We start from the raw sequence: 15,293 nt of genomic DNA on the forward strand, positions 1-15,293 counted from the left end.
AGATACAATGTCAGACTTATGATAAAAAGCCCTATATATACAACTCAACAACCTCCTCCATCTCCAAACAAACCCTAACGCCGTTCCAATCTCCCCATTCCCAATGTCAGATCCATACGCACGTGTAAAACCAGGTCGCTTATCTTTCAAAGGAGGAACCCTAGCAACAACTTCCAAAACCATCGACAAAAAGAAAAAGAAGAAAAAAAACAAAAACCCTAACCCTAACCCTAATCTCGAAGATGAAACCCTAATAGACGAAGTAGAAAAGGAAAAAATCGTTGATGGAGAAGAATCTTCAGAGTATACAATCGATGCAGCGAAGAAAATGAAGTATGATCAACTTTTTCCGGTTGAAGCGAAGAAATTTGGGTATGAACCGAAAGCGAAGGTGACATCTGTTGAAGATGCGCTTGATGATCGTGTTAAGAAGAAAGCTGATCGTTACTGTAAATAGTAAAAAAAAATGTAAGATTTTTTTACCTAGTAATTTGTGTTAAAAAAGTTTAATCTTAAATTTAATAATTCAGAATTGTAACTGAATTTTTTTTTATCTGATTTAGTTAAAGCTATGATTTTGATGAGGTTTTAGGTCATATTATGTTTGTGATTGTGTTTTTTTTTTTTAAGTAATTTTCTGTTACATTTGTTATTTTTTATTTCTGATTTCTAATTTTCCTTGTTTTTAATATTAGATTTATAAATCAGAATTAGATTAAATTTAGCTCAAATTGATTGTGTTTATGTTTTTGATTTAGCTTAAATTTGTAAATCAGAGTTAGATTAAATTAAATTTCTAATTTAGCTATGAATTGAGTGTGTTTTTAATTTTGCTAGAGTTTTTGATCCTTATGAATATGATGAAATTTTTAGTTCAAACTGTGCTGGTTTATTTTCATTTTTAAATTACAGACACTATGAAATGTTTTTCTTTTTTTAAAAGTTAACATGATAAACAATCATATCTACTTCAATCACACTTAATTTATTTTAGAAAAACATATTATATAGTCTCTAATTTAAAGAAGAAAAGTAATCCCTCCCCTCTCTTCCCATCCTAAACCCTCAATCCAAACACACCCTAAGTTCTAAGTAACGAACATGGTATCTTCTTAAGCTGTTTCTCATAAACCACCTTTACAAACTTTTAGTTCTTTGTGTATGCAAATAGCTCTTTTCGTAAGCTTAAGATAAAAATCGGTTTGCATAAGTTCTCATACACATTCTCACAAAATTTATGCTAGTTATGAAGCTCAAATAAGCTAATCCAAATAGGCCCTTAAAAGTGTCTAGTCAATTAGAAACTCTGAACATATAAAATATAGGTTTTTAACATTGAAATTTCTAAATGGAGTATGTAATGTGTTATCCTGCCCAATGATGTATAAATAAACAATTGAACGGTTACAGGTTTTGTTCACAACCTGATCTACACCTCTCTCTCTCTCTCTCTCTCTCTCTTATCTATCTATCTATCTATCTTCCTCTCTCTCTCTCTCTCTATTATTTCTCTATCTATCCCCCTCTCTCTGTATGAAGGTTGTGAATGAAACCTGTGATAAAAGCCGTGGATGATTCTATATAAGCTATGAGATCTGAGGGCTATGGATACAATCTTTTTCTGTTTGTGTAATTAGAACGGTGATTCTAAAATGTCAAATTTTCAATTATGATCTTGTTTATTTTCCATTAAGGTTAATTTTTTCTTTCTGGTAAGGTTTGTCATGATATTGATCAAAATTTAGCTCAAATTATGCTTGTTTGGTATACGATTTCTTTGTTTTCTAGTTGAAATTATGATTTGTTTGTTTGGTAAATTGAGAACTAAGAATCAGAACAAAAATCATGCCAATTGTTTAAGTTGAAAATTAAGGTCTATATACTATAGCGCTTACTGTGTTAATAGAGTAAATTGTTGGTTCTCCTGCCCAATGATGTATCAATAAACTATTGAACGGTTACACAGTTTTGTTCACAACATGATCTGCAGTTCTCTCTCTCCCTCTCTCTCTCTCTCTCTCCCTCTCTCTCTCCCTCTTCCCCTCTATCCTCTTCTTTGTCTCTCCCTCTGTGATTTTGTGTGTGTGTGTGTGTTTGTTTGGAGAAATGCAAGAAGGTTGTGGATGAAACATGTGATGAAAACTGTGGATGATTCTTTATAAGCTATGAGATCTGAGGGCTTTGAGTACCATCTTTTTCTCTGTGTTGTTAGAAGGGTATTTTTTTTACTTTTTGCTTTACTGTTTTTTCTAGCAATGAACTGTTTTACCTTTTGTTTTTCTAAATTCTTAATTTCAGGTCAATAGTTTGAGAATTTTCTCTTCAATTTTCTTTGCCATGTTTAAATTTTTTATCTTAACTGTATTGATAATGATCGTACGTATAATTCTAACAAATTTGTAGACGTTTTAGTTAATAGCAGTTCCTTGCTGTGCAAATACAGATGCTGCATCAATGAATGTTTGCATGCAATATTTCATTACAACGTTTATATCAGCTGTTATTTTCATCGGCAGTTGAGTTTTGAACTATTGCCTGGTAAATTGTTTTGCCCATTTTATGTGTAGTTTTTTGTTGCTTTTGTTTTTAGTGAATGATGATATGCACTGGGCTCTGAGCAGTTTTAAACTGCACTATGGATGGAAATGCATAGCCTAGAAAGCTTTATCTGACCCATTTTCTTCAAACTTATTTTTATCCATTTTTTCTAAATTATTTTTGAACTTTTTTTTTAATATTCTTCATTATTTTTTTATTTCAAACAGCTTACTTATTGTTGCTGTTTTTAATTTTTTCTCTTCACCCATTCTGTTATGCTGAAATGTTTGGTCCTTTAAATGATTTGATGCTTTCAGATAAATTATTAATTTGTTAGGCTTTGCTTGTGTGGTTCACATCCATTTACTCTATTTAATGACTGAATAAGAAAGGAGGGAAATTGAAAATAACAATTGTGAATCTTTTCTTGCAATTGAGCGGCTCTATGGGTTTTGTTTAAAACCTGTTCTGCACCTCTCTATCTTTTTCTCTCAATCCCTGTGTGCGTGCGTGATCTACCATGTGTGTGTGTGTGTCTCTGGATTTCCGCCTTCTGTTTGGATAACAACTTATTAAGGTGCAAGATGGTTATGAATTAAACTTGTGGATAAACCCGTAGATGATTTATTAAGCTATGAGATCTGAGGGCCTTGCATTAATTTTGTTTTTGTTTTTGTTGTTTATTATAATCCCATTGCTTGTGTTTTAAATGAGTAATTAACCAAAACTTGTAGTTATTGTCTATGCTGTCTCATATAGTTATAGTTATGAGCTTTTTTGCTGTCTGTTTTTCTTTTTAAATTTAAAACAATATGTAGAAGCGAAACAGTAGTTTCTGCTCAAAGAACTTCAAATTCTGAAAACTACTTGGTTTGCTACCCAATGATGGACAAATAGACTATTGAGAAGCTACATGGTTTTGTTTATAGCCTGACGTGCACCTCTCTCTCTCTCTCTCTCTCTCTCTCTCTCTCTCTCTCTCTCTATTTGTCTCGGTTACTCACTCACTCACTCATTCCATTCATTCATGATATTTCTCAAACTAATCTATACTATATAGAAAGAAAATATTCAGCTGGTGTGCGAAGGCTGTGAATGAAGCCATTGTCATAAGCTGCATATGATTTATTCTTAGCTATGAGATCTGAGGGTTTTTGTTGCAATCCAATATCTCGCCTCTTATTCTTAACAACAGTCTAAATGTTTCTAATAGTTGTTTTTATTTTTTAGTGTACTAATTATGGCACAAGTTTAATGACTTTTTCCTTTTGTTTGTGTGTTGTGGTTATTGATTTGTCTTATAATTGCAACTTTTCTATGAGATTGACTTTGTTCCTATTGCTAACAATGATAAGATATGCTAATGCTATGTTTAGTTATAAGGAATACTGTTTTGATGCTCTGATGGAGAACTAGACGAGACTATTGAGGGGATATCTGGTTTTGTTTACAGCCATATTCTCCATTATATCTCACATTTCTACCTTGCAGATGATTTATATTTTACTATTGGCAACATATGTTTCAATTCTGGTAGCATTCTTTTGCTAATTTTGGTTGGGTTGAATTTGTCCTCATTGTTTAACACTTCTGTTATTGCAGGATTAGATGACAATATTATTAGCTTGATGAAAATGCCAATGCCAGGCTCTGTTGTCAAAACCATGAATGGTAGTTATAAAACTGATACTCGTAACTTTGTTTGATATCAAACTCTGTCAATAATACTCTTTGAACGAAGTTGTGGTACAAGAGTAACAAAAGAAGTTAGAGAAAGAAAGGTCATTTGATGATCACCATTTGTAACTAGAGAGGGCCTAGATTATTCAATTACTAAATTTAGGCTGTGGCTGTTGCATATTCAATGTAATACTATTGTGTTAGGGTTTTTCTTCATTTATATTGTTGAAGGTGGTAGGTTGTTTATGTTGTAGGATTGGAGATGAGAATGGAGATATTTTTTTTTTGTTTAGATGAGATTGGAATGGAGATTCTCTTTTAACATTAAAAACTATCTTGACATAGGAACAATTTCGAAATTGCTGTGTGATTTAATGTAACATCCGATGGGCACAAACCTATTTTAAGATACATTTAGATTCGATGGAGTTTCGAATGAGGTCATGGGAAGTTAAAAATGAGCTACACTAATTGAAAGTGAAATACATTTAGTTCATATACAAATTAAGGATTTTTCAAATGAAGTCCTGTAACAAATTACTGTTGAAGTTCTTTTATTTATTTTTTGGTAGAATTTGAATCAAATTAGCAATTTGGTCTATTACTCAGCATCGATAATGGTAGTTCAATAATTTCGACTCTTTATCTCACGTTGACTTAGTTTTTTAATGAAAGTACCTATTAAGAAATCATGATAATAGACTAATATGGACTCATCAAAAGTGCTTAAGTAGCTCCAAATAACTTTACATATATAAAAATAATATATTACTCACTTAACGGGGAGTGATTTTTGTTAAGTAAGGATCCATCTTCAATTAAAAACCTTGTGCCTTGGGTAAAACAAATTGTTAAAAACAAGTGGTTTATTTTTTCATAATTTTAACTATCACTATCTTTTAACAAATTGTAAAAAAAGCTCATACAGTGTTGTGTTGTGTTCAGAAGAGATCTGATTAAACAGTTTTGTTGTGTTGGTATTTTTTCACATGTCCATGAATGTTTTTGTCATCCATAAAAGCCTAACATAACAGTTTGTTATCTGTTCACCTTCTATTTATGTGTAATTAAATATGATCAAATACAACTTTTAACGATTTTTTATTTCGATTTAGATTGATTGTGGAAATTGACACTGGAGAAAATTTGAGACTCAATGGAGAAAATCCAAATCCACCTGTCATATACTTCTTCTATGCTCACAACTTCTTTTCCATTGCCAATTGTTGACTTAGTCAGCCATTTGTCTCCCAAACACACGACACACTTACTAACCCACCCACTAAGGCTGTGTTTGGTAACGTAAATAAACTAGTTTATAGTTTTTTGAATTAGTTTATAAGCTTGCTTGATAAAATTAGATGTGTTTGGTAACAAACTTTTTTCATGAGCTTATAATTTTTTGTAAGAAGCTATTTTAAATAGCTTTTGAGTTATTGTTTTTAACTTTTTATATTTTCTTTCATTTTTAACCTTAATATTATTTTTTGTAAAATTAACTGCCCACGTTCTTTTGTTGTTGTTGAAGGATCTGTACACGTTTTTGCTTTCTTACTTGCTCTATTAACTGCCCACGTTCTTTTGTTGTTGTTGAAGCTATTATTTTTGAAGGATCTGTTCACGTTGTTTCTTCCTAGCTTATTTTTACCAAACAGAGTCTAACACACATAACCCTCACACACCACTCGCTTCAATATTAACTGCACACTTAAAGAGAGAAAGAAGTAAATTCCCCAAACCCCAATGTCAATTATTCTTCATAGGAAGAACCCTGGCCACAACCTCCAAAACCATCGACAAAAAGCGCAAGAAGAAAACGAACAAAAACCCTAATCTCGAAGGTGAAACCCTAATTCACGAAGAAGATAACACGGAAAAACTAGTTGATGGGGCAGAATCGATGCAGCGAAGAAAATGAAGTATGATCAACTTTTTCCGGTTGAAGCTAAGAAATTTGGGTATGAACCAAAAACGAAGGTGAAATCGGTTGAAAATGTGCTTGATGATCGTGTTAAGAAGAAAGCTGATCGTTACTGTAAATAGTAAAAAATGTAAGATTTTTTTTACCTAAACTTTTAGAATTAATCTTTGTTTAAAAAGTTTAATCTTAAATTTGATAATTCAGAATTGCAACTGGAAAAAAATGTATTTGGATGAATTTGATGAAGTTTTAGGTCAAATTATGTTTTTGAGTATGTTAATTTTCTGTTTCATTTGTTAATTTTTTTTATTTCTGTTTTCTAATTTTCATTGTTTTGAACATTAAATTTATATATCAGAATTAGAATATGAGTGTGTTTTTGATTTTGCTAGTTGTAAGTTTTTGGTCTTGCATCTATATGAATATGATGTAATTTTAGTTCAAACTGTGCTGGTTTTGCTTATATGTAATAATAGTTTAGTGTTCTGTGTAAGCTATTTCTATAGCAAAAGTTGAATTTTTTTGGGCCTGTTTGGATTAACTTATTTTTGAGCTTATGAAAAATAGTTTATGCAAATAAATAAGCTTTTATGTTAATTCATTAAGTTCTCACTAACGAAAATGGTATAATTCATAAGCTTATGCAAATAAGCTTTGATGTTAATTCATTATTTTCTCACTAACGAAAATGGTATCTTCATAAGTTGTTTTTCACAAACCACCTTGACAAAGGCCCGTTTGGATTGGCTTATTCGTGGGCTTGTGAAAAAATAGCTTATGCAAATAAATAAGCTTTTATGTTAATTTATATGTTTTCACTAATGAAAATTAAATATCATAAACTACATTGACTAGCTTATGAATAATACATTAAAGCTTATTTATTTGCATAAGGTGAATAATTTCAAAATAAGCCTAATCAAACAGGCCCAAAAATATGATTTAATCATAAAAGCATATTTATTTGTATAAGCTTAAAAATAAGCCAGTCCAAACGGGCCCTTTGTGTATGTAATAAGTTTTTTTTCAGAAGATATCTTGGAGAACTTATGACACTAAGCTAAAACTCTGTTTACATAAGTTCTACAAATTCTTACAGAACTTATGCTAGTTATTAAGCTCAAATAAGCTTATCCAAATAGGTCCTTAACTGTTTAGTCTATCAGAAACTCAGAACTGATACAAATTTGGTTTTTAACTTTGAAATTTATAAATGGTATATGTGATTTGTTATCCTGCCCAATGATGTATAAATAAACAATTGAGCGGCTACACGGTTTTGTTCACAACCTGATATGCATCTCTCTATCCATCCATCTATCTATCTATCTATCTCCCTCTCTCTCTCTCTCTCTCTCTCTCTCTCTATCTATTTCTCTATCTCCCTCCCTCCCTCCCTCCCTCCCTCCCTCCCTCCCTCTCTGTATGAAGGTTGTGAATGAATCCAGTGATAAAAGCCGTGGATGATTCTATATAAGCTATGAGATCTGAGGGCTATGGATACAATCTTTTTCTGTCTGTGTCATTAGAACGGTGATTCTAAAATGTCAAATTTTTAATTATGATCTTTTTTATTTTCTAGTAAGGTTAATTTTTTCTTTCTAGTAAGGTTCATTATGGTATTGATCAAAATTTAGCTCAAATTATGCTTGGTTGGTATATGATTTCTTTGTTTTCAAGTTGAAATTATGATTTCTTTGTTTGGTATAATAGAGCTAAGAATCAGAACAAAAGTTATACCAATTTTTAAGTTGAAATTTAAGGTCTATACTAGTAGCGTGCCGCTTACTGTGTTAATAAAGTAAATTGTTGGTTCTCCTGCCCAATGATGCATCAATAAACTATTGAACGGTTACACAGTTTTGTTCACAACCTGATCTGCATTTCTCTCTCCTCTCTCTCTCTCTCTCCCCCTCTCTCCCCCTCTATTCTCCTCTTTGTTTCTCCCTCTGTTCTTGTGTGTCTGTGTGTGTGTGTGTGGAGAAATGCAAGAAGGTTGTGGATTAAACATGTGATGAAAACTGTGGATGATTCTATATAAGCTATGAGATCTGAGGGCTTTGAGTACAATTGTTTTCTGTTTGTGTCGTTAGAAGGGTGAATTTTATTCCTTTTTGTTTTACCATTTGATTTTACAATGAATTGTATTACCTTTTGTTTTTCCAAATTTTTAATTTCAAGTCAATAGTTTGAGAATTTTCTTTTCAATGTCTTTTCCATGTTTTAAAACTGTATCCATAATGTTGATATGTGTAATTCTAAATTTTTTATGTGAACTAACACTAAACCATGTTCGTCAATACCATCCAATTCGTTGACATTTAAGTTAATAGTAATTTCTTCCTTGCAAATATAGATGCTGCATCAATGAATGTTTGGAACTCCTCGCAATTTATAAGATTGGTCTATGAATTTCAGTTAGCATGCAATATTTCATTACAATGGTTATATCAGCTGTTATTTTCTCCGACAATTGAGTTTTGAACTATTGTGTGGTAAATTGTTTTACCCAGCTTAAGTTTCTTTGTGTTTTTTGTTGCTTTTATTGATTTTATATTTACTAAATGATGATAATGCACTGGACTCTGAGCAGTTTTAGACTGCACTATTGATGGAAATGCATAGCCTAGAAAGCTTTATCTGACCCATTTTCTTCAAACTTATTTTTATCCATTTTTTCTAAATTATTTTTGAACTTTTTGTTTTAATATTCTTCATTCTTTTTTTTATTTCAAACAGCTTACTTATTGTTGCTGTTTTTAATTTTTTATCTTCACCCATTTTGTTATGCTGAAATGTTTGGTCCTTTAAATGATTTGATGCTTCCAGATAAATAATTAATTTGTCAGGCTTTGCTTGTGTGGTTGACATCCATTTACTCTATATAATGACTGAATAAGAAAGGAGGGAAATTGAAAATAACAATTGTGAATCTTTTCCTGTAATTGTGCCCAATGATGAATAAATAGACTATTGAGCAGCTACATGGGTTTTGTTCATAACTTGATCTGCACCTCTCTCTCTCTCTCTCTCTCTCTCTCAATCTTTTCTATCCATCCCTGTGCGTGCGTGCGTGCTCTACCATGTGTGTGTGTGTGTCTCTGGATTTCTGTTTGGATAACAACTTATTAAGGTGCAAGATGGTTATGCATTAAACCTGTGGTTAAACCTGTAGATGATTTATTAAGCTATGAGATCTGAGGGCCTTGTATTAATTTTATTTTTGTTTGTTTTTTCTATAAATCCCATTGCTTGAGTTTTTAATCGATAAAACAATTTGTATCAGATAAATCACCCGCATTTTAATCGAATAATTAACCAAAACTTGTAGCTATTCTATGCACTTTTAAAATGTCTAGAAAAATTAGATTGTAATGTTTTATCTGTGTCTAAACTGCTCATATTGTTACAGCTATGGACTTTTTTATTGTCTATTTTCTTTTTATATTTAAAACATGTAGAACCAAAGCACTAGTTTCTTCTCAAAGAACTTCATATTCTGGAAACTACATGGTTTGCTACCCAATGATGGACAAATAGATTATTGAGAAGCTACATGCTTTTGTTTATAGCCTGACGTGCACCTCTTCTCTCTCTCTCTCTCTCTCTCTCTCTCTCCCTCCCTCCCTCCCTCCCTCCCTTCATTCATTCATTCATTCATGATGTCTCCAATATATATCTATACTTTACATAAAGAAAATATTGAGATCGTGCACAAAGGCTGTGAATGAAGCCATTGTCATAAGCTGCAGATGATTTATTCTTAGCTATGAGATCTGAGGGTTTTTGTTGCAATCCAATATCTTGCCCCTTATTCTTCACAACAGTCTAAATGTTTCTAATAGTTTTTGTCATTGTAATTTCAATTTTCAAATGTACTTATTATGGCATTTCTTAATTTCTGATTTCCTTTGCAATTTTAAGTGTTTGTCTATATTGTTCATTAAGGTTCTTTTTTAATTTATTTGAATTAGGATAAGCTGTTATATTTCCAGGTAACTTTGCTATATGCAAGTTTTTGTTCCGTATGAATATGATTAAATTTTAGGTCAAACTGTGCTGGTTTTGATAAGATTTAAGTTTGTTTTATTAGAAATTCAAAACTGAAAAAAAAAATTAGGCTTTTAACACTGAAATTTCTTAATGTAGTTAAAATAGGTTATATCATAATTATTTAAAAAATAGGGTTTTTTTTTTGTGTTATCTTGCCCAATGATGTATAGATAAATAATAATTGAACGGTTACGCGGTTTTAGTCACAACCTGAACTGCATCTCTCTCTCTCTCTCTCTCTCTCTCTCTCTCTCTCTCTCTTCCTTCCTCTCTCTTTGTCTTATCATGTGTGTGTGTTTGTGTGAACTTGGAGAAATGCAAGACGGTTGTGAATGAATCCAGTGATGAAAGCCGTATATGATTTTATAAGCTATGAGATCTGAGGGCTTTGGATACTAACTTTTTCGTTTTTTGTACTTTATATGGGTGAATGTGAAATCAGTTTAAGACTGCAATATTGATGGAAATGCGTAGCCTAGAAAGCTTTATCTTACCCATCTTATTCAAACTATATCGTACTTGTATCATTAATTAAAATTTATATATAAGCTATGAGATATAAGGGCTTTGGATACAAACTTTTTCTGTTTGTGTAGTTAGAAGGGTGATTTAAAAATCTCACCTTCTTAGTTGTGATTTTGTTTATTTTTTTAGTAAGGTTATTTTTTTATGTATTTGTCTTAGTTAAAGAAATTATGTTTTTGAGGTAATTTTGCTAGATGCAAATTTTTGACCGTTATGAAATGCCTGTTTGTTTTATGATTTCATTGTTTTCAAGTTTAAATTGAGGGCTAAGAATCAGAACTAAATTAAATTTGATTGTTTAAGTTGAAAATTAAATTCTATAATAAAATAGTGCTTCATGTGTTAATAGAGTCAATTCTTGGCTATCTTGCCCAATGATGTATCAATAAACTATTGAACGGTTACACGGTTTTGTTCACAACCTGATCTACATCTCTCTCTCTCTCTCTCTCACTCTCTCTCCCTCTTTTTTTGTCTCTCCCTGTGTGTATGTGTGTGTTGTGAATGTGTTTGTATGTGCATATATTTGGAGGAATGCAAGAAGGTTGTGGGTGAATCTCGTGTGCAAGCTATGAGATCTGAGGGCTTTGGATACAATGTTTTTCTGTTTGTGTAGTTAGTATGGTGATTCTAAAATCTCAATTTTTCAATTATGATCTTGTTTATTTTCTAGTAAGGTTAATTTTTTTTGTACTTGTCTCAATTAATGAAAATATGTTTTTGTGGTAATTTTGCTAGATGCAAGCTTTTGCTCATTATGATATTGATCAAAATTTAGCTCCAATTATGGTTGTTTGGTATATGATTTCCTTGTTTTCAAGTTTTTTTTGAAAGGTTGTTTTCAAGTTGAAATTATGATTTCTTTGTTTGGTAAATTAATCAGAACAAAAATTATGCCAATTATTTAAGTTGAAAATTAAGGTCTATCCTATAGCACTAAACTGTGTTAATAGAGTAAATCGTTGGTTCTCCTTCCCAGTGATGTATCGATAAACTATTGAACGGTTACACAGTTTTGTTCACAACCTGATCTGCATTTCTCTCTCTCTCTCTCTCTCTCTCTCCCCCCTATATTCTCCTCTATGTCTCTCCCTCTGTAATTGTGTGTGTGTGTGGAGGAATGCAAGAAGGCTGTGGATGAAACATGTGATGAAAACTGTGGATGATTCTATATAAGCTATGAGATCTGAGGGCTTTGAGTACTATCTTTTTCTGTTTGTGTTGTTAGAAGGGTGAATCTCAGAATCAGGATTTACTTAAAGTTAGTCAAAATTCTTAATTTCTAAATTTTGATCTTGTAGCCTATCTGTATTTGATCTGGCAATGAATAGTATTACATTATTGTTTTCTAAATTTCTAATTTGAAATCTATAGTTTGAGAATTCTCTTCATTTTTCTTTTCCATATGTATGAGTTCATTGTTATCTAAAACTGTATCCACAACCTGTTTTGTGTGACCTAGTTCTAAACCTTGTTTGTCAAATTCTATCCATCTTGTCGAGATTCATGCTGGTTTAAGTTAATAGCAGTCTCTTGCTTTGCAAAATATATATGTTCAGTTAATGAATGCTTGAGACACCCCACATTTACATGATTGGTCTATGAATATAAATAAGTTAATAGTAGTCTTTGCTTTGCAAATATGGATGCCGAGTCAACAAATACTTGAAACAAACACCTCACTGTTTTCACTAGAATGGTTATATCTGCTGTTGCTTATTTGTATATTTTTTGTGAATGATGATATGCACTGGGCTCTGAACAGTTTTATTTAGTACTATTGATGGAAATGTGTAGCCTAGAAAGCTTTATCTGACACATTTTCTTCACTCTCGTTTTTATCCATGTTCTTCGATTCTCTGATTCCATAGAATCATGATCCCTGATTTTCACATTTGCTCCATTGACTGTTTTATTTTGTGTTTCGATATGTGTATTGATTTTTTTTATTTATATCATAGTTATATTAAATTTTTGTATTTATTTAAATTTTCTGTTTTTGTTTTTCTCTTCTTGTCTGATGCTGAAATGTTTGGTCGTTTATATGATTCGATTTGATTAGAATCACTGAAAAGGATAATTGTCAAACCTTTTCTGCTATCCTGCCCAATGATGTATGAATTGACTAATGAGCGGCTACATGCGTTTTGTTCATAACCTGATCTGCACCTCTGTCTGTCTCCTCTCTTTCTCTCTCTTTCTCTCACTCCCTCTGTGTGCACACGCGTGTGGTGATCTACCATGTGTGTTTGTGTGTGTGTGTGCGCGTGTTTGTGTTATTGTTTGAACAAACAGCTTATAAAGGTGCAAAGATGGTTATGAATGAAACCCGTGATTAAGGCCGAAGATGAATTTGTATTAAGCTATGAGATCTGAGGGCCTTAGATTTGTTCTTTGTCTGTACTCTGTACTGTTTATTCTTTCATTCACATGAATTATGTTTTTTGTGTGAAGGGCTAATTTGCGTCAGATTACCGACATTTTGGATTTGTTCTGTGTTTGTATTGTTTGCTCTTTTATTCCCATGAAATGTGTTTTTTGTGTTAAGGATAATATGCATCAGATTACACATCGACATTTTATTGTGTGCATTATGATTACAATGTCTGGAAAGATTAGATTGCAATGATAATCTGTGTCTAAACAACCTCATATACTTACAGTTTTGTTTATCTTTGTATTTTGTGCAGTGTTATTTCATTGCATACATGAATGTGTGTTTTGCATATGTCCTATTCATTTGAATGTTTCTGCGTGGTCTTTTATGGTCTCTCACTTTTTCTTTTCATATTTAAAATAAAACAAGTAATCTAGAACAAAATCAGAGGTTTCTGATCAATAAACTTCAAATTCGGAAAGGTAAAATAAAATGTTCACTGCTCTATGTTTTGCTGCCCAATGATGGACACATAGATTATTGAGTGGCTTCATGGTATTGTTTATAGCCTGACGTGCACCATTTCTTTCTCTCTCATTCTTTCTCGGTTACTCTCTCTATCTCTTTGTCTTCATTCATCCGTTCATTCATTCATCAATCAATATATATATATAAATAAATAAATATTCTGATGGTGCACGAAGGCTGTGAATGATGCCATTGTCATAAGCTGCAGATGATTAATACTTAGCTATGAGATCTGAGGGCTTTTGTTGCATTTGAATATCTCACCTCTGATTGTACTGACAAACAGGTTAAATGTTTTAATTAGCTGTGATCATGTATTTTGAATTTCCAAGTTTGGCTCCTCGTATGTTAATTAGCTGACTACATGGGTTTTGTTCATAACCTGATTTACACCATTTCCTCTCTCCTTAACCCGACACCGTTATCCTCACGGTTGAATACTTTTGTTTTTCTGATTGTGCAGGATTTGATGACACTATTTGGCTTGATCCATAATGTGAAATGGCTTTGTTATCAGATAAAACTAAACTGATACTTTTGTCTAGTAATTTTTTTTGATCTCATACTTAATGCAGCTCACATCTAAACTAGGCTGGGGGGTTGGACATATTTATTGTCATGTGTTAGGATTTTTTTTTTCTTTTTCATTTATATGCTATGGTTTGTATTTGTTGCTTCAACATGAGACTTATTCGATCGACATCTTTGATTGTAGGAGTTGTGAATCTTCATGGCATGGCTTCCGGAGCTAGAGCTCATTAATAACCATGATAGTTGAAAGAAAATGCCACAATCTTTATGCAGATGAAAGGGTGATGTCTCTGCTCTTTCATACTCCATGGAAGGGATAAAGCCAAGAAATGTCATGTTTTGGAAGAATATGAAGGGATAAGACCGAGTTTTGTTAAGAGGAAATTAATTGTATTCTCAACCAGTATTTTAAACTTGTTTTAAATATTTCATTTTTGTAATAACATAGTCTAAGGAATTTATTTTCATGTGGGGTTCACAAAAAGAACACCGTTGTCTTCTACTTCACCATGTTAGATGTATCATGTAATTGACGATTTATCTTGGATTTAAGTCTTGTTGGTGCACGCAGGTTGTGCTTTTCCTATTGAACAAAAATTATTACACCCAATGAATGGTGATTGTACAAGCATTTAAGAAAAAAGAAAAAACTTTGTTGCATTTTTTTAGGTGCTTCTTGCATGCTTCTTAAATGAACTACTCTTGATTTCTTTAAGTTCACAATTCACAACAAATATATTTTAGTTAGAAATCATGCGAAAAGCACGCAGGGATTGTGCTCTATATAACACTCTTTGTTCCCTTGTAATTTTCACTTTTCCTAATATTTTAATACGATTTATATCTTGTTTCTTTCTTCTACGAACTCTATCATGTTTTTTTTACCGTACAAATTGCCATTGCATAAACATTTTTCTATTTTTCTTGTAATATCAAAATGAATTTTGAACGGTGGAAGAATTAAATTAAATCCAGAAATATATATGGTATGAATTAGAGAACATGTAATGAATGATTCATAACTTTACTTGCAAAGTAACGATATATATATTAAACGATTTAGATTTTCTTCATGAAGGATTTCATTTATATATATATATATATAGTAGATTCTACCACCAAATGAGTCCTAACACAATT

At 31.9% G+C, this 15,293-nt stretch overlaps 1 protein-coding gene, 1 long non-coding RNA gene and 3 other non-coding genes across 7 annotated transcripts; all 5 read left to right on the plus strand.

Moving 5' to 3' along the window:
• Positions 1 to 19: 19 nt before the first annotated feature.
• LOC11416343 (uncharacterized) lies at positions 20 to 4,629 on the plus strand. 3 transcript variants are annotated; one of them, XM_039827203.1, is made up of 3 exons: positions 20 to 468; positions 1,029 to 1,032; positions 4,141 to 4,629. In XM_039827203.1, the coding sequence occupies exon 1, from the start codon at positions 104 to 106 to the stop codon at positions 455 to 457; it is 354 nt and encodes a 117-aa protein (XP_039683137.1). In that variant the 5' UTR covers positions 20 to 103; the 3' UTR covers positions 458 to 468; positions 1,029 to 1,032; positions 4,141 to 4,629. The 3 variants fall into 3 exon arrangements, with proteins under 3 accessions (XP_039683137.1, XP_039683135.1, XP_039683136.1); XM_039827201.1 differs by lacking the exon at positions 1,029 to 1,032 and adding an exon at positions 2,659 to 2,661; XM_039827202.1 differs by lacking the exon at positions 1,029 to 1,032 and having other exon boundaries at positions 20 to 467; positions 4,139 to 4,629.
• LOC112416142 (small nucleolar RNA snoR118) lies at positions 2,590 to 2,675 on the plus strand. The gene has a single exon (XR_003006456.1). It is a non-coding gene; the product is annotated as a small nucleolar RNA snoR118 (small nucleolar RNA).
• Positions 4,630 to 5,810: 1,181 nt separating the features above from the next.
• LOC112422883 (uncharacterized) lies at positions 5,811 to 14,845 on the plus strand. The gene is made up of 2 exons (XR_003013307.2): positions 5,811 to 6,269; positions 14,338 to 14,845. It is a non-coding gene; the product is annotated as an uncharacterized lncRNA (long non-coding RNA).
• On the plus strand, positions 8,700 to 8,786 carry LOC112416143 (small nucleolar RNA snoR118). The gene has a single exon (XR_003006457.1). It is a non-coding gene; the product is annotated as a small nucleolar RNA snoR118 (small nucleolar RNA).
• On the plus strand, positions 12,451 to 12,536 carry LOC112416141 (small nucleolar RNA snoR118). The gene has a single exon (XR_003006455.1). It is a non-coding gene; the product is annotated as a small nucleolar RNA snoR118 (small nucleolar RNA).
• Positions 14,846 to 15,293: the final 448 nt, after the last annotated feature.

The sequence above is a fragment of the Medicago truncatula genome, chromosome 6 (assembly GCF_003473485.1).
Source record: "Medicago truncatula cultivar Jemalong A17 chromosome 6, MtrunA17r5.0-ANR, whole genome shotgun sequence".
In the NCBI taxonomy this organism is placed as follows: domain Eukaryota; kingdom Viridiplantae; phylum Streptophyta; class Magnoliopsida; order Fabales; family Fabaceae; genus Medicago; species Medicago truncatula.